Source organism: Pelmatolapia mariae, unplaced genomic scaffold, assembly GCF_036321145.2.
Source record: "Pelmatolapia mariae isolate MD_Pm_ZW unplaced genomic scaffold, Pm_UMD_F_2 NODE_ptg000445l+_length_37220_cov_1, whole genome shotgun sequence".
Lineage (NCBI taxonomy): Eukaryota > Metazoa > Chordata > Actinopteri > Cichliformes > Cichlidae > Pelmatolapia > Pelmatolapia mariae.
The window spans coordinates 17910-37220 of NW_027052130.1; the positions used below are offsets into that span (position 1 = coordinate 17910).

The 19311-nt window shown below is 46.0% G+C and overlaps 1 protein-coding gene across 1 annotated transcript; it reads right to left on the reverse strand.

The window, feature by feature from the left end:
• Nucleotides 1–50: 50 nt before the first annotated feature.
• On the reverse strand, nt 51–18151 carry LOC134623161 (lymphoid enhancer-binding factor 1-like; the record flags this gene model as incomplete). The annotated part of the gene is made up of 8 exons (XM_063468361.1): nt 51–1688; nt 9371–9412; nt 9998–10046; nt 11874–11981; nt 12840–13002; nt 13782–13901; nt 15027–15117; nt 18019–18151. Coding segments are annotated over 7 exons (699 nt in total), but the record flags the coding sequence as incomplete, so codon positions are not given.
• Nucleotides 18152–19311: the final 1160 nt, after the last annotated feature.

Genomic DNA, 19311 nt, shown 5'->3' on the forward strand with positions numbered 1-19311 from the left:
AACTGCACGCTCCAATGACGACACACAGAATGTTACATCTGGCACATCTAGCTCTTGTCTTTCCACCACACAAGTGATCAAATGAGCCAATGGTGCCTTTTTATTGTTTTTCTTTAAAAAAACAAAGCAAAAAAACAAAACATGTTGAAACGGTTCAAATATGACCACTTGGGAAGCAAAGAAAAAAAATGCTATACCAAGATGACAGTGACCTAAAACATGAGACTTTAGAAAAAAAAGGAATTCATCAAGTAATACTAAAAATAGAGCATTAAAATCAAGATGTTACAGAAATGTTTGCATGGAATAAACAACATGGCTAAAGACCACACTATTAGCTACCAGAGAGAAAAGACAAAAAGGTCCATTGCAATAAAAGACAGACTGTCAAGTGCTGGGGTAAATATATATTTCTGCTTCATATGTCATGTTTTAGAACAATAAAATATAGGCCTCTGAGCTGTCACTCTCGCCTTTGTCCTAATGTTGCCTGCAAAAATACCAAGAAAATTGACATAATCCTGACAGTTTAAAAAGTACACATACTGAGCATTATTTTACATCTGAGCAAGACTCGAGGTCACTATTTGTTACAAATAGTTATCAAAAGAAGCCTTAAGTTTCAATTTTCTGCAAGACGCTTCAACAAGAAAAATGGCTTTCCTGTGTCCAAAGCTTATTTTCATATATACCACTATATATATAAAAAAAACAAAAACAAAAACAATATTAAACAAAGGGGAAAAATAATCACAGAAATATACACCAAGAAACTGAACAAGGGTTCAGGATACAAATAAAAGGCATTCAAAAATAATATTCAGTCTAAAATGAAAAGCAAATCCAAAATGTTGATCCTTTTTTTGCACCAACTGGTCGTCAGCAACGAACTAGAAATCTTGAGGGCGTTTCTTGGACAAGATGAGATCCCTCCATCTTCCTTAGTGCAGTCTAGAAAGAGGTGTTTGGTCAGTCAGGGATGGAGGGGTGGGGGGTGGTGGCAAACCCCCAAAATGGTCTCAAAAAAACAAAAACAAAAAACCCTAGTGAGAGAAACACAAGGGACGGGGAAGTAAATTACAGCCTAATGAACTACACAAAGGGGAAAAAGAGGTGGTAAAATAACTTAGAATAACTTAGTAGCAGGTGTTTTGACTGTTACGGGCAGTGCAGGGTGGGGGAGGGGGGCGTTTGTGCACACATCACAATTGCTGCTATTTTTCAGTGCAGTGCCGCAGATTTGCAGTAAAGCCAACATTGAAAAGGAAAACTGACGAAACAAAAATAAAAAATATATATATTAAAATGAAAATAACCACACAGATGTTAACTCGATGCTTTCAGAGTGAGACGGCACGGTTACGTGAGGGTGCTCCTACTATAATCATGATTGTCTCGGTCAGTTCGGTTCAGTGTCTCTACAGCAGGCGCCTTTAGGGAGGAAGTAGAGTCAAACAGTGATTCTGGTGACGGCGGTGGCATGTGATGGTGGCAAAGGAAAGCGGGTAGGGTTAGGCAGGGTATCAACGGGGGTGTGTGGGGGTGCTGTGGGGGTTTCTCTGAGAACTGGAGGCTTCGGTTTTGGAGATTTAAGGGTCTTCATGGGATCTAACAGGCCTCCATCTCTAGCAGAGGGCCTGAAGCTGCTGCCTTTGCTTTGCATGTGGAGAAACTGTTGCGTTTTCCTCCTAGAAGAAAAGGGAATAAAAGAAATGACTGCATCTGTACACGAAAAAACCCCCCGAAACTGCTGCATTGTGAACAACACATGCCAAAACATGAGTTATATTCACACTATTCATCAAAAACCAGACAAGACAAATCGAGATGACTCAGGGTGACTCCCATGTGTCTCACCATGCAAGCATGCTCCCCTTAGTTCAAGGGGGTGGGAACAAATTATCTGTCATCAGCATCTACATAATCAATCATTTGCTTTCAGTTCGTGGTGTCAAAGCTGGTTGAATGAAACTCTTTGCAGCAGTGTGGAGCCTCTGAGCTACAGAGGCCTTATAGGTCAGTGGCAGGATGTGGGCCGGTCTAGCTTTGATCTCATGTAACGTGGGGGTTGCCTTGACCCAGCTGGCAGTGCTGCGCTCTTCTTTGCTCATTCCTCCTCTCATGCTCCCTCTCTTTCTCTCTCTCTCTCTCACGCTGAGGTTGAGCGCCCAATTGTGTTTCTTCTGGTTGACATTTATGCTGCCATTGCAGGTGGGCGACGGGAAAACAAGAAAAAGGAAATTCTGGGTCTGTCTGAACACCCACGCTTCTGGTCTTGGGACAACATAAGAGCGCATTCATGGTTCTATAGGTGGTAGACAAGCGTATCCCACATTAGAAAAATGCCAGCAGGTACTATTATTTGATCCCACGCTTGTAGCATATTTGTAATAGCTTCAAAGTGGCATTTATAAGCAAGTGTAGCCTATGACTGACCCCGGTCTACTGTGCCACATCAATCTGTTTTTGACAACAGGCGAGGAATCACAGGTTTATGCAGAATACAGTACTCAATACATTACTAGATATCTGTGACTGAAGAAGGATTAGTGTATTATATGGATCATTATTAACTTTTAATGTGTTGCTTCATCTAATTAGCTTCCACCACGGCAAGTCCTTTTGCTACAGTGTGTTTCTTCTACTTTACAGACAGTTAACAGACTCAGAAAGTAGTACCTCTAGTAGCTCAGCTTAAAGAGTGTACTGTGAAGCAAGATTACCAAGTTGAATTTTCTTTCAGTATACCCCTCTGTTAGGACAACCTATTAAGAGCACTTGCGTACTTTTAAAGACTATACATATTTAGTGCCCGTGTATTGCTAAAGCTGATATTAATCGACCGACCAGATGACAGTGAAGCTGATGACAGCTTGAATATTTATATTTGTGTCCAATCAAAGTTATAGCAGAACTTTATCACATAATAACAGTAGTCTTTTCTTCTTAATGTGAATAATCTTGAACATGTGACTTTGGGGAAAATGTATTCCATCTTTAACTGGAGTGTTAGAGAAAAAGCTTTGCCAAAACATAATATCCCCCTCACATCTCCAGTGTGTTGTGTTATTTACTAGTACTAGTAAAAACCAGTCATGTACAATATTTATAATTTCAAAAGCGACAGGATGTACTCATGACCCCAGCTGTGTCCCTATGAGCTCGGATAAACCTCCACAGGGCCTGCAGTCTTAAGAGGCACGTGAGAACTGTGTCTATCATGTAAACTATGTCGCACAACAGGCACCTGACTCACAGACGCACTATCCTGCACAGGAGACTGCCATAGTTCATGTAGCTATGTTGTTAATTGCCCAAACCTGCGTGGTTCAGGCAGAGGTCGACACGAGGGTGTAAAAATGTTGCGCGACTCCACTTCACAAGACCTTCATGAAATCAGCCCCGGTTCCCTGACGAGGGAAAATTGTTTGTCAAGCTGCAAAAGTGTTCTTTTCCCCTCTCGTGATCCAAGCTTGGGCTAACATAACAAAGTTAGCTTCAGTTATTGACAAGCCAAGGAGAGTTATTTTAGACCCAAGCAGCATCAAATAGAATCAGTGATCAAAGTGGAGAGGCATAGACAGAGGTGGATGGATGTCTCCTGCGACTAAAAAGATGGATGTTTTGTGAAGACGAAAAGAGGAAGAGAAATGGTATTAGTTTGCTTCTCCCTCGTGACAAAGCCGAGTGTGAAGTCAGGCGAGTGCTACTGCTGTTCGCTGCATCTTAACACTTAAAACTGTCTTAAGCACACACAAACACACAAACACGCGTCACCACGCTGACTGCTTCACCACATGTGGATAAAAGAGAATGGGACAGAGGCCACCTTTCCCAAAGAGAGCTGACCCGCGAGTGGCACAGGACAGAAACTGAAAGGAACACATGGCTCAGAGAAAAAGAGAGAGCTCCTGTCGCTTTTATTTACCTCCGCCGCCCTCCCTCTTTTCATCCTACGATCTCAAAGCGGACCCGCACGCCCGGCCCTGCACCCAGTTTCCTGGGGAGCATTTTTCCTTCCCCCCACCGCAGACATGAAAAGCGCTGGCCTTCCTGCCTGGGGAAGAGTCCTGAGGGGCGGCGGGCGAGAAGAGTGTGTGTGTCTGTGTGTGTGAGTCTTTCAAAAAGAGCTAGTGCTAACAGCAGGGGTGTGTGCTTGCGTGGTGGTGGTTGGTTATAGGGGGCACCAGGCCAGTGTTTCACAAGGTCCAGCCGACACAAACACTTGGATTCAGGAGCAACTTGACCCCTCCTCTCTTCTCGCCTCCCTCCGTCTCCTCCTCCGCCTCCGTCCACATTAGTGCTCAGGAATGTTGGCCGGTCTTTTTTGCAGGAAATGAAACGCTCCTCTGTTCAGAGGGTGAGTGAAGGTTTAGTCTCCCCCCTTTCTCTCTCTCTCACTCTCCCCCAATTCCTTTGCCTCTATGTGAGGGAGGGAGGGAGGAAGGAGTGGGACGAGCCCTTGCCCGGCTTTTGAAGTGTGGGAGGTTAAGATAACTGGCACGGCCTCGCGCCTCAATCGCCGCTTTCACCTCTCGGGTCGAATCAAAGCACCCGCAGCTGGGACCCACACGCCTTATAGCCCCCTGACCTCCATCCCGTCACCCCACCCACCCCTATTCCCTTCAGCTCCCCTCAATCCCAGCACACAAGCGCTGGGGTTTCTTTTCAGTGCCATTAAGGAGGAAAACATTGCTGAATTGCTAAATTACTCTAAAAATAAGTCAAGTGGAGAAGGGTGTCTCCAGAGCATGCCAAGGTGCAGACTCTACCATGAGAGGAAAGACGCTGTGGTTGGGAGATGTGTCCACTGATGCTACTGAGCAGGAATCACCTTTTTAGACTTTCCTTGTATTGCTCTCTGACAGGGCAAGAAACAAGTACAGTTGGATGATTTTAGGCTGTAAACAAGCCAGCAGTGCAGGCAGATTACCTAAGCTGCTTTGTTTCTCAGGCCCAGACTTGAGCCTGGTGTGCTGGAGTGTCTCGGCTATGACCTTGGCCTTGTATCGCACAACCAGCTTTGGTGGCAGCTTTTCAAAGGAGCCACAGCTCTATAAAAAGTGTTACAGTGACGCTCTTAACGGCAAAAAAAAAAAAAGTTGGAAAAAAGGGGAAAAACAGTAATAGACGGCCCATTAGAAGAAACACCTGGAAGAGATGGCAATGCTATGAACAAAAGGGTCTGCACTGTCAGCACTATGCTCAGCTCTGAGACATTCGACATGAAAGAAAATATCCATTAAAAAAGGGGGGGAAAAGTGAAAACATTGGTTTGTATTGGTTCCACAAGCATTATCAGAAACTAACAGTTTAAAAAGAAATATGAGAAGCGAAAAACGTGCCTGCATAAAATATTGGAGCGTGAGGAAGGGTGGGGTCTGGCTGTGGTCAAATGGGGGAATAGGAAGAGGGGGAGTCACCCAAAAGCCCAAACCTCAGGCATGTGTGGGTGAGACTGGGGGGGAGCACAGGAGGGTGTGGGGAGGAGTGGTGAGGTGTTGCCCACATCTGAGGAGGCATTGCTGGGGGGTGAAGTCTGGCCGTGTGCCCCCGCACAGCTCAGTCTGAGCCACTGCAGGCCGGGGGACGTCAGGGAGGAGGGTGGTGGTGGTGCGGCACATTCAAAGGGCCTGCACAATGACTGCTCCCTCTGCTGTGGTCTCGCTTCAAAGGGCCTCCGCCGCCACTTATATTCAGCATCAGGACAGAGGAGTGGAGCAGGAAGAGGTGGAGTAGTACGAAACGAGGCAACGAAAACGAGTGGAAGAAGAGCTGGGATAGTCGTTTAGCCTCCTTTAAAAATAAACACGACTTCCTTTTGACGCTCCGTCCTTTGCCTGCCTGCGCCGTGTTACCTGGGGCTCTTTCATTCTGATAACTCACAGATAAGCATCTCACAAGGGGAGGCTTTTATGGAGGTCACATATTTTTTGCCTCTTCCGAGAGGCTGCAATGCCTCGAGGAGCCCCCGGAGGGGGGATGATGGAGGGGGGTGGAGGAGAGGAAGAGAGGAAGTAGAGAAGTCATCACAAAAAAGCCATGAGACTGGACCCTCATGCTGTTACCGCAGCTGGCCAAACCACGACACAATAGGCCCGTGACTCAATCAAAACAAATTCCAGGCCCCAGTCTAAACAACAGGAGAACTACAGCTTCATTTATTCCCATGTGGAGCCTTCTACTCCATCCCCTATCCCACCCCACCCGACCCCCCAAAGAGAAAAGAAAAAGGTGTGAAATAAGGCTGCCAAGCCAGGATAAGACAACTATGTCAGTGTGAAAGATTTTTTACTTCTGAGCGAAAACCACACACTCAACTGAGGCTTCACATGCTAAGTGCTGAGAGAGTAGTTTTACTTCACAGTGTATGCTTTGTGGAGGTGGGGGGGTGGAGGGGGGGAGACATTTCCGATTCCATTTCCTACCTAAAGTAACATTAGCTGGGGCGTCACTCTGATTTAAAATCTCTCCCCCACCTCCTACCCATAACTATCCCCCCACCATTTTTTTTTTTTTGGTACAGTTTTAAAAACATCCTCTGATCTCCCGCGTGCTGCTCAGAGCGAGACCCACAGTCAGTTTCGCAATCCGGATTCCTTCCCCAATTATCCCAGGTCACTAATAAGGCTGGGTGTGGAGGCACTGGGCTGTGCCGCAGTGGCCTAGAGGCTCGCTGCCAAATTGAAATGACTCTGGAAATGGAGGCAGACGCTGAATCTTGCCTAATTGCAGCCTGAGTGTGTGGCTGGCTGCTCAGATTTTGTGCAATGTGTTGAGAGTGATGAGGGTCTGAGAGAGGGAGAAGATGAGAGGCGACAAATAAAGACAGAGGGGAGGGGGGGGGCAGAAAATGAGGAACGGAGACTGAAGGATGAGTGGCGGTTGACTGAGATTGGGTAAACTCCGAACTCTGGAGAACGGGGTCTGCTGGGGGATTTTCTTCTGGGCCTTTTCTAGCCCTCGCTCTCCCCTAACGCGCTCGCTCCCTCCTCGCTCATCAAAGTCTTTTGACAGCTGACTTCTGGCTGCACACATCAGAGGGAGCAGAGCTGGGGCACAACCGAGACAGACAAGAGGAGATGAGCGAGAGTGGCCACCAAAGCTCCTGCTTGAACAACACTTTCTTTTATGCTTCTGGAGCAGGGCGTGTGGTTCCAAATGACCTTTGATACACTCTGCAGATGTTCATAATGCATATTCAGGACCACCTGATTTACAAAAAAATACCACCTCGTGCCTAGTTTGTGGCAACTCCCAAACAAACAAAAACTGTGAACTTGTATGCAGCTTTACGGCGACTCTGGGGGCCCTTGTTAGCCAGATTAAAAAGCCACCTTTGTTAGGAGTGTCTCCCCCATGTGAAAAAAATGTGCAGTGGCTGAAACGGGAGAAAGCCTTGGGGGCATGTAGGGGTCTCAGCCAGATAACTATCTCAAAGGCTGTGAATCAGAGGGCTTAGTCAGACAAAAGGCTAACAGCACGAGAGGAAGCAAGATGGACAGAACCAAAATAAAGAGGTGCAGAAACAGCGAAGAGGAGTTTTAAAAAAGTGCAAAAAGAGTAATTTCCACTTAGTGTAAAGAAAGGGGGGTGAGGGAAGGAGCGGCGAGAGAGACAGGCGGAAACTCTAATTTCACAATGTCAGAGTAATGACTTCTCTAAGAGCTGCTGTACTGTGGTGAGAGCCAGCTGTGTGGTGGACCCACTGTTTGACATGCTAAAGATAACAAAGGGAACCGACATCACGCCATAAAATGCTGCTCTGAGGCTCAACTCCTGGCTTGCCAGGCCTTTAAAAAAAGCCATTTAATATGAAAATGCACAAAGTCAGTGCAGCACGTCACCAGACATTCTTCATCACGACCGTCCAAATGTTGAACCTCCGTACAATAGAGGTGTTCACAACAGAGTCCCCAAAATTAACTCGTTAACAGATTTCTTTGCAGATTCTGCATAACGGGGGAGAGACAGATGGGTTAGAGGCGCGGACAGATGAAAAGGAACAGACAAACGAGTTCATTTAAAGATGCTTTTTGGCGTCTACAGCAAGCTAACCTCAATCCAGCTCTTTGGGATCTGCATAAATTGAGGGCTTGGGGAGTTGTGGCAGTATCCTTGGTATTATGCATATTAGTTTAAGGCTGTCACTGAGAATCAGCAAGGGTGTCCATCCCGCTGCGGCTAGGCACTGCTAATTATTGGATCAGAGATAAAGTGCTTTTTAGCGCTTGCGCTCTCTGTTCTTTGAAAACTGGCTGTGGTCACCAAAAAAGGAGAGAAACAGAGAAAGAAAAGAAAAGCCCAATTTTGGGTTCGCAGAGCCACTGGGTCAGGAATCGATCAAGTGGAAAACCTTTGTGTGGTTAGGGGTGATTTCGACGTAAGACCAGATTTGTCACATCTGCCCGGCTTTTTCTGCTGCCAAAAGGAAGCGGAATAACAGGATGCTACCAGACCTCTCAGGGAGGGAGAGACAGGGAAGCAGAGGAGCGACTCAAGGAGAGTCAGGAAGATCGAGAGGGGGGAATAGAGTTGCCTTTACCACATACTGGGAATAGTAATCCTCCTCTTAAGAAAAGGAAAAAAAGAAGAAAAAAGGACAGGTGACAATTCAGTGAGGCCTTTCTTGACATTTGGTGTGGATCGATATCTCTCTACGTATTGATAACGTGTTGAAAAAGCAAGGGAGCGAGAGACTACATTGTGCCTTTGTTATGAGAGCATTATAGACACCCTGAAAGCCCAGATACCATGAAATCTTATTAAAGGTATAGCATCTCATTAAGTTCCTGCCAGACAAGCTGCTGGATCCTGCCCTGCTTCACAAAGACGCAGAGAAAGACAACACATGTAGCCCATATGGGGCTGAGCTGATATCCTAGCCTCCACCAGAGCAAAAAAAAAGAAAAAAGTTTCAGATGTATTATTTATGCCATGTTTAGAAAACACTGAGTTCATGAGCTGCATGATTTATTAAGCAATATTTTTACTTTATTTGGACACTTTTACCCCCGAACAGCATACGAGTTCTCATCCAACCAGCTCCAACACAAAGACACTGAACTGACCAGTACATACATACGCTTGCATGCAGAAAACTCAATGTATATTGTGTTGAGGCCATTGAGCAAACCACGCACACACAAACACACACACCACAATCCCTCTTCAGGCCTTAACACAGCTGACACAATGACTATGGTAAGGTTAGGGTGGACCTTTTTAGGATTAGTCTGTGAGCACATACTCTCTCAAAGTCAGTGTTTAGCAGTTTTTTTAAAGAACAAAAAGAAGGATAAAGAAAAAGCTTGACATATATCAAACTGGACCAGACAGGGAGGGCATAGAGGTGGGGGGGTTGTCTTACCATATTCTCAGATGTACGCCGTTTTCATTCTCTGGCCTGTACCTGCAGAAAATTGCATCTTTTTTTAAAAAAGGGTATCCGGACGGCAAAAGATCATAACCGTCCATCTGGCCTATACAGTTGTACAGACCAAAAGGAAGTACTGACATTTTACTTAAGAAGTAATTCTCAGTGGATTACAGTTGCAGTGCTAAGGAAGAGGCTCAGAAGCGCAGCTAAACAAGGTCAGCAGAAAGACACACTGTAGAGCAGCAGGCAAACAAATAATGCAAAGCCCAGAAATCCGTAAGCAGTCGTATAGAATGGACAGACTAATCCCAAAGTAGGTGTAATATGAGAAGACGGGGATAGAGACATATAAATGAAGGGGTGTACACAAGTCAAGTCTGAGGCTAGACTGAGCATAGTGAGTGGGTTAGTTTGATTAGTCTGATTCTACTAGCTGTCAGTCAATGGGAGGTTAGTGGTTTGTTTCACAGGGCGAACATTACTGCAAATGCGGCAATTTGCTGTAAAACACGACCCCACAGAAAGATGGTGGAAGTGATTCCCAACTGCACAATGAAACCAACAAACAACGGCGTTTCCCAAATGAGCGAGGAGGCAGGAGTTGGAAGCGTCTCTTACCTGTGGCCGATTCCTGCATCTTCTCCCTCTTCCGCTTCTTCTTCTTTCCCTAAAAAATATACAGAGGAACGCATAAAGTGTGGCTCCAGCACTCACGCTCACTAGACCACTCTTGATATCCTGCTGCTGACTGCCATGTTCACTCATCCCCTGCTGGGCATCCAACCAGCATCAACCCAGACTCTGGACTCCACCACAAACTGCAACACTGAGGGACGGGCCGATGGAGAGCCTGATCTCGTATCGAGTGTGCTCTACCTCCTCTCGACCGCTTTTCCATAGTTTTCAGGCCTGTTGAAGTGTGGCCATTCCCGGCCGAGTGAAAGTTCTGCTGTTTTGACAGCTCCGCGTCTAGCTTTGAAGTCCTCCCCCCCTCGTATTTTTTAAATGACAAACATTAACATGAAGTGCAATTAAAAACGCTCACTGCAATTAGGCTGTGAAGAGTGGCACTCGTTTTTCCAGTGAGGTGGTGGGAGTGCGTAAGGATTTTTTAGCTTATGCTAAATCCCCAGGGGGGAGACTATAGGTATAGATAGCAGTGTAGAGTCGTTCTAGTCAAATATGAGCAGCACTTTGGTTTCCTGCTGCAAAGTCTGCTAATCCACTTATTCATGAGCTAATCTGCCTTCTACTGCCGCGGCAGACAGGGAAGAAGAGAAGCTGAGTGAGTGTGGGTGAGAGAAAGGGTGGGGAGAGATGGGAGGGGGTGCACGGCAAAACTATGAATGATACGCGATTTTTCCACCCCAGTGTGTTACCTATTTTGGGTGTTTCCAGGCACGATGCTCTGTCTGTAATACTGTGATTGTGGGAGCGGTCACAGAATAACTAATTCCACAAGGATACGCCATTTACTTTGCACTACCGATTATTGTTACCTTCGTCGTGTGCCACATAGAAAGCCATTCCTCTAACCCCCTTCTAAACATCAAAACTACTGAGAAAACAGGAAATTCAACAGGATCCGGCCCAAATGTCACCAATGCAGCGATGATGCGCATCTTTAACTCTGCTGTGCTTCACTGGGAGCAGAGCTATGAACAATCCCCCGCCCCACACACACACACCCCACCTCAGCGAGGCATTTTGGCAGTGGAGCCGTGGAGGCAGAAGGAGGAGGGATGCTGTCGGTGTCCGAGGGGAGGCAGATAAACACCACAAAGCACTTTGGTGGTGGAGTGAATGTGAGTGCTGGAGCCACACTTTTAAATAAAGGCTGGTGCTCTCTCTCTCTCTCTCTCCCAAACACACACACTCACAAATATTCATACACGTCACACGTCACTCAATAACACATTTAGACTCTCATCCAGCAGCACATAAGCACACATAAATGCTGTAACAATAAACACAGGCTTCATCCTAAAAATCCACCTGAACCGCCCAGATTCACAAACAAAAAAACAAACAAACAAAAAAAACAAAAAACGGGCAGCTGGGGGAGCAGAGGTTGCTACTGCTGAACACCGCATGTATAATCCAGCCTCCTCGACTCAGTCTAACAGTTGCTTTCTACATCCGAAGCCGATATGGAACATCAAAGAGCGCCGTAACCATTACCAGGCAATTTTCACTCACAATGGCAATAATAGTGTCCGTGATACTACAATCCATTTTAGTGTGGATGGCACTATAACAGTGAATCACAGCGTTATGAATTACACATTAGGCTGAAACAAAGGGTCTACAAATGGACCCCATTAGCATGGAGGAGGACTGGTGCAAATTAGTGTGTTGGTGTGTGTGTGTCATTCCTGTGTGGCATTTTAAGAACAAGTCATGCAACGCTGACATAAACAAACATGAATCAACACAAATACATTCACACACGCACGCACGCGCACCTCTGTCAGTCTGTTCTGTTGATACTCACATAGTTGTCTCGAGCGGACCAGCCTGGGTAGAGCTGCATGTGGAGCTGCCGTTCCTTGCGGGCTAACTCGTAATACTTAGCTTGCTCTTCTCGAGATAAAGCATGCCACTGTTTCAGTACAAAGGAGATTAAGGGGGAGGAAAAAAAATAGCATACAGTCAATTACTGGCATGCACTTGCATGTTCTCTGCGTAGAGGCGTGCGCTGGTGTTTTGGTATAGAAGGGGGAAAAAAAACTTTTCAACTTCCACATGTGTATAAAAGAAAAAAAAAAGCGGGGGGATGAAAGACACAAAGAAGAAGGGGGGGGACATGATGAAGAGATTAACATGCGCAAGAGTGAGGGAAAGAGAGAAAAAAGTAGGGGAGAGGGGGGTGGAGACAAGAGGGGGGGGGGGGGGGGCTTTGATTTCATATCAAAACACTGCTTCCAATTTAGCAGTGCTTTTTATTCAAACTATGTCAGCAAGCAATTACCCTACGCAGGCCACAAACTAGGCTTTGCTGTGGCTGGCTGCCTCAACCGCCAGGCCTATTCGTTAAGGCTTTTAACATGGCTCTGTGGTTCCACTCTTTTCCCAATCCTCAAAAGGAACAAATTTTGTCATTTCCAACCATGCCATTATCCAGGCATATTTTTTTAAAGCCAATCTGATTAAATGTCAGTTAGACAGGCAGCCTGTGTCTGTGCTGTTGAAAGACAGAGAGAGGTGGGTGTGGGGCTTTAGGGGGAAAGGGGAAGTAATTGGCTTGGGCATCATCAGGACAATAATCACAACCAGTTTATAAAGACTGCTAATAAAGGGGAGAAATCATTGCACTTTTTCAGCTAATCGAGCAGCCTCCTCAGAGAACATGACATAAACTATGATCTCACCGCGATTCGACTCAATCAGCAAAGATAAACTAGGGGAAAAAAAAGAAAGAAAGCCAGAGATCGGCGTATCGGTATACTGCGCGACCCACCCTTCGTCCCAGGATCTGATTGATGGCGGCGCTCTCCTTCAGCGTGCACTCGGCAACCACGTTCGCACGCATCTCTTTCATGTAGAGCATGAAGGCGTTTAGCGGCTTTTTGATGTGCGGTCTTTTGGGCTCCTGCTCCTTTCTCTGTTCGTGCTGCGGCTTCCTGTAGAGAAACGGAATACGACAACAAAGTGGAGGAGGTGAGAAAGAGAAAACACTAAAAAAGTTAGAAAATAAGCAAAATAAATACAAGTCCAAAGCAACGGGAGAAGGAAATTATGGTGCCGCCGTGGCGACAAAAGCAGCGAGGGTCTGGCTGCGCTCAACCAATGGCGAGGCAGCGTGAGAGGGGCTGCCACGCCATGGGCCCCGGCCTCTTTAATCATGTGCAGTTGTACAGTTGCAGCCCTTCATGCAGAGAGATTACTTCACAAGTAATGGCAACCAAAGTTTCTTGTCCGCAGCACACTGGTGAATACTTAAAACCAAATGCTCTCGCGCTAAAAGAAAACACTGCTCGACTTACTTTCTAACAACCTTTTTGATACCAGTACAGTCTTGGTAGGAGGATGTCCATGAATAATGGAAATATCAGTGATAACCACTTCAGGGCTCTCACAGCACTTCCCACTGCACACGCTGGGGATGTGAATTCTTAGCACTAATCTAGGACCTGTATCTGTTGTCGGCTAAGAGTGTTGTGATCCCAGAGGCCAAATGAAGCATAGGCCTGTTATCAGCAGAGCGTGGGCCCTCGCCATTTATCTACTCACATCAAGAGAAAGAGAACAAGGCGCTGGGAGAGGGTTTGCTGAGCATTGCCCTCCTGTAGCGAGTGGAGGAGAACACAAATACCTGGAAGTTTGTTGTGTCAAAAAATGCTGATAGAGGAGTGACAGCACGAGCTTTAAGGCAATATTTTTTTGTGTTTGCAGGACTCACATGTGCATGATGTCACCGTCATGAGGCGGCTCCTGTTTGACCTGTGGGTTGACGATGGCCGGGTGAGGGATTCCTGTGGCATGAGGACCTGGGGGACCTGGCACCATGTGGTGTGGGAACCTGCAATAACGGGAGATTTTGATTATTAAAGACTAAGAAGAGGATCAGAGGAGTGGAAAATATCTTCCAAATGGCATTAAAGTGAGAAAAAAAAAGATTGGGAACTGTTTTATATGACTTTAGAAATTGTCACACACGCCATATGCAGCCATGCATATGGCGTGTGTGACAATTGCATGACTATAGCCAATGACTGGTTGTGCCTCAAGAACAAGCAGTCGGAGTCTCTTTCACCATGTTTTTACACTTGTCATATTTCAGAATTTGTGATTAGATCTCACTTTTTAACTTTTCTATCAATAGTTTATAATATTGTTAGATTTTAACAACATGGTTATAGCTTCTCTTTAATGAATGAATAAAAAAATTAAAGTGAAGTGTCAAACAACATGGTTCTAAAGTGCAAATGCACCACTCCCTCACAGACACAACTAACACACTTGTTGCTAGGTATAGACTCTGCCTAAGAAACCAAAAATCAGTGGGTGGAATTTGTTTTTAAATAAAACAGCCGCCCGTCCTTAGCCTAACTCCTTAAATCAAAAGTGGGTTAGTCAGATTTACAAGGGCGTGAGGAGGAAAGGTGGTAGAGACTTCTGGTCATGTGTGATCAAGTGTCCTGCTCGTGGACTTTACATCTGTCCTTACTCAGTGTTTGCCCTAAAGCCAGCAAAGAAAGAGATAGTGGGGAAAGTGAGAGAGATATGTTTGGGGAATAGAAAAAAAAAGCAGCACAGGAAGTAACAAGGATGCAGTGGAACAGGGCTAAATAAAAGAACTTGAAGTAAGTCTCAGAAAGAAAGAAAGAGAGAGAAGCGCTTCCAGAAAGCTTTGATGATGGTTAAGCAGCCATATGGCTATGCAGGGGCACGAATGCCGTGATGTGTTTGACATGTGCTGGGCACACAGTCGAGTGGTGTGGCTGTGGCCGCAGCAGCGCAGCACAAACCACCGGAGGCGGACCTCCCAGAGGAAGCTGCTGTTCCAGGCCAGTACTTCTCTATTCAGTACACAAAGCTGGTACAGTGTCACTGTCCATAAGATGTAAAAACGCTGCATAGTTTCTGGTCTCTGTTTGCATGAATCAGTCGTGCAGACTTTTGCTTTAATCTGCCTGTGACTCACCATCCCAGCTGTGATGTGAGCTGCCCCACTCCTCCAGGAGACAAGGAGTAGAAGTTGGGCATGTCTGGTCCAGGGTGATGCCTGGGCATTCCTGGACAAACAAAAGAAAAAAAAAAAGCAACACACAACTATTAGATAGGCAGAATGCAGATAAGAAGGAAACAGCGCTAGCAGCAGGTTAGCATATGTGTGTGTGTGTATATATATATACACACACACACACACACACACACACAAAATAATTGCTAAAATATGTCAGTAAGGGAGATTTTTCGAGGAACCTAAAGTTAGGATTATCATCGGGTTTGCATATTCCTCAGCCACACATTCTGGTTAAAGTCATGAACTGCCAATTTCAGAACAGGGCACACACCAGGGCATCAGCATGGCTTCTTGACCTCACATTATCAACCTGTGAAAGGGGGGGATAATATTTTCCCCGCTTAAGCTCGACTCCTTCCAGTGTGTTTCAGCATCTTTAAGCTGGATAATTGAGGCTTCATCTTTATGACAGAGGCTGTGGCTCTCCCTGTAGACACAGGATTGACACCGACTAGCTGTCTGTGGATCTCCAGGACTAAGCTCCTCTATCTCCAGCTCGCCTGCTCTTGCTGGGCTTCAAGGTCAAGGGGTATCTTTCTGTGAGAAGACTTAGTGAGAAATGGGCTGCGGGGTGACGAACGTTTAACATCTGTAAGGTTTCATGGTTTTTTGTCTTAACACACATTTTTCCCCCTTCTTATTTCACAGTTGTGCAAGTAACAATAAGACTTAAAAGTCTGAAGATATCAGCAAATACTGTTTATACACAGGCAACTGGAATGTGCCTACATATGTGCTCACGCAGACAAACACACAAAGAAAAGAGGGCAAATGCCTCCAGATTAACACCATCTTCTAATCCCTGCTGGAGCCAGCCTTTTCTCCCTGCCTCTATCTTTTCTCTTCCTCCTTCTCTCTCTCTCCAGGCTGGGGTCTGAAGGGGGCCTCCCTCCTCAGAGAGGCTGGCCGAGTGGGAGGCTTATATCTCCAAAGCCAGTGTTGCAACGCTGGATTCATAGCACGGATAGCGCTACTCCCCTGCCTACTAATCCACCACCTAACACTCCTTTAGGGCTCTCCTGAGGGCAGAAGAGAAGCAGGCGATGGCTGAAGCAGCAGGGGAAGAAGAGAGCGCCCCGGCGTGTTAACCTTGCCACTCACACCCCTAAGGTGCCTAATTACTCACTCCCCCCTTTTCAGTTCCCATTGACATCCCGACAAAGCTTCACGCTCCCGTTTCCACTCTGAACATGTGACACTGATGTGACTGGCACAAAAAAAACCCAAAACAAACAAACAAAAAAGAGGATTAAAAAAAGTATTCACTAATCAAATTCATGTTATATGTCTTTACCCCCCCACCCCACCCCAGACACACACACACCTTCCACTACCCTCTCCTCCGCTCGACCTTCCATCCCTCATTGCAGGCCTTGTGCATATTAGGGCTCATAATGAGAAAATCCATGATTGTTTTTCATAATTAACGAGCAGATCAAAGTCTGAGCCCACTAAGGAGTGCAGAGCGGCAAATGGTCGATATGTGTGTGTGAGAGAGAGAGAGAGAGAGAGAGAGAGAGAGAGAGAGAGAGAGAGAGAGAGAGAGAGAGAGGAAAAAAAAAAGAATAAGAGAGATTTCGTTTTAAGCATTTTGGCTTAGCTCTTCTGATATCCACACACATGAATATGCCTAGGGAAATCATTTGCTGCTAATTCTGCAACCGGATCGCTTGGACATGGATTTCTGTTGGGCTGCGGGTGCAAAAAGATCAAATAGTACGAAAAAAAAAGAAGGAGAAGAAGGACCTCCAGGGCTCCTTTCAGCTCTTGATTGTCAGAGACCCAACGTGAACAGTGAAACGGGTGTGAAGCGTTTTTCCTCAGACTGTACAACGTGACAACACAACTGTTAAATCTTCCGTGCCTTCATTATTTCATTCTGCTACCTGTTTATCCTCTCCTGCCTCGACAAAACATGTCAGACGTGTGATTTTTCTGACATATGTGGAGCACTGTTTCGTTAAATGTCCCCGCTCCCTTCATCTCTGCTACTCTGTGTACTCCTGTGCTCATTTCCACATTGTTATTTATAGCTGGTCCCTCAGAACCTCCAAGCCTCAACATCATCATCGTCATCATCATCATCGCCCACATCTTGTCTGATCCCTCCTCCTCTTTTTTTTTTTAACTGCCAGCCGCAAGAGAAGAAAGCAGAGAAAAGAGACAAGGTGCGGGACAAAACTGCGGATGGGCCACGTCTTTTTTGTTTCCTTTCTTCCTTGCATTAGCGAGAAGCTGCCAAAGTCTCCAGCTGTGCAGGGCTGAGGAGCTCGCTCCCAAACGGCTCAGGAGCTCCTCCGCAGCTGTCAGAGCTGCAGCTTGATGTTATAACTGAGAGGCAAAGAGTGCAGAGGGAGAGGGCAGCAGAGCTCAGCGTGCCATCCCACAGGCTGCTTCAAATGAGCTCACACTTTGAGATGATAGGAAGGATGACTTTACTGCGACACTTTCCCCCCCCCTCTCTCTCCTGATTCCCGTCTATCCAGACATTTATGCAAAAAAAACTAAATGCAGTCAGGGTTCATCGATGCCTCCATATCAAGCTGCCATGTGATTATCTGGAAGCGAATACGGTGCAAAAATCCATTTCAATGTCACATTTTATTGCATTAAGAAGTACTGGTGACCTATAATGTGTCTGTGACCTCCTTAGGAGCACTGGTGATGGCTTTCTTTATTGTATCCTTCTACAGTTTTCACTCTTTCAGTCAGTAAAAGCTTGCTGACAACAAAGTGTTCAGTGCCACAGCAAACCCCGTTTTTTGTGTTCACTTTTACATAGATATATATAAAGAAACGACCCCTTTTAGTTCCACACAGTGTGATAAAAGGATTTCAAATGTGGGATAAGAACAGCAGATACTGCTGTGGCATTTCTTTGGTGTCTTACCTTGTTTGTTGTTGACATCCTGGGGGTGATGGCCAGAATGGGACACTGGAGCGAAGTGTTCGTCACTGTACGTGATCAGGGGGGTGAGCGGGTGGACTGCATGTGACGGCTGCACCACGGGGACTTTGTTGGACTGTGGAGAAAAATGCAAGAAGATTTACTTTTTTATTTTTTAAATGCTGTGAAAAGCTGATGCCTTTTGTGTTATTCCATCTGAAAAAGGGGCCCTGATCCCTCACACATGATTCATAGAGTACAGGTGGTCTGCTCTGCAGCAGCACAGTGCCTTCTTGACTTTTTTATTGTATGGTCAAGAAGTTACTATAAATATATATTTTTAAAAAACATTTCTTGAATTTCTTCTCTCTTTACTAGGCTGGGCACAGCAGCTCAAAACTTTGTTTAGCCTAGGTCAGCAGGTTTGAAAATCCCCACATCCCCCGAAGGAGAAAAAAAAAAGAAACAAGTCAAAAGAGGTGCGCGAGCATGTCTGAGACAGAAAAGGGGAGAAAGATGCAAACAGAGGTGGAGCGAATAGAAGCGAGCAAGCGATAGAGCAAAGGGAAGGGAGAGAAAAGAGAGACTTGCAGGGTAGAGTCAGAGCAGAGGTCTTAGGCGGGAGATCAAAGGCAGTCATTAGCTGGTGAATAAGGGGAGTTCATTACAGACCAAGAGCCGGGGGAAGAAGAGATGAGGGATGGAGGAGGAGGAGAAAGGTGGGTGGGGTGGGGTGCGGGTGGGGGTTCTGGCTATGGGGAGAGAGCGTGAGTGAGACAGATGTCTGCAGCGGTACTTAATGCAGGGGTAATCACGTCAACAGTGGCCTGGCCACAGACCCCTCATCCCAGGCTGACTCAGAGAGACGGAGAGCGAGAGAAAGAGAGAGAGCTTCCTCTGGAAAACTAAAATAGATCGAACCAGGCCCGAAAAACCCCCAACCCCCAGCCAACAGCGCTTACATGCTTCAGCTGCACTGAACACATGGTAATGCTTAGCCATGCTAAATCTACTATTTACAATCTGAGCCCAGAGCTGAGCTGAAGTCAAAATATCACCTCCACAGGATATATGGCTAATCGGGAAAGACGGCGGTGCACCGATGGGTGAGACGCCACTTACACCGGGCGGCTCCCAATGAGCTCTCCTGAGTTTTCAGGAAACTCTAATCGATTTCGTTCCCAGAAACAGTCACATGATTAGCAGCGTTGTTAAAGATACCCATCTAAATTTAGGATAAGAATCAAATTATGACAGGATGATAATAATAAATGGACTGTTCTTTATTAGCCCTCG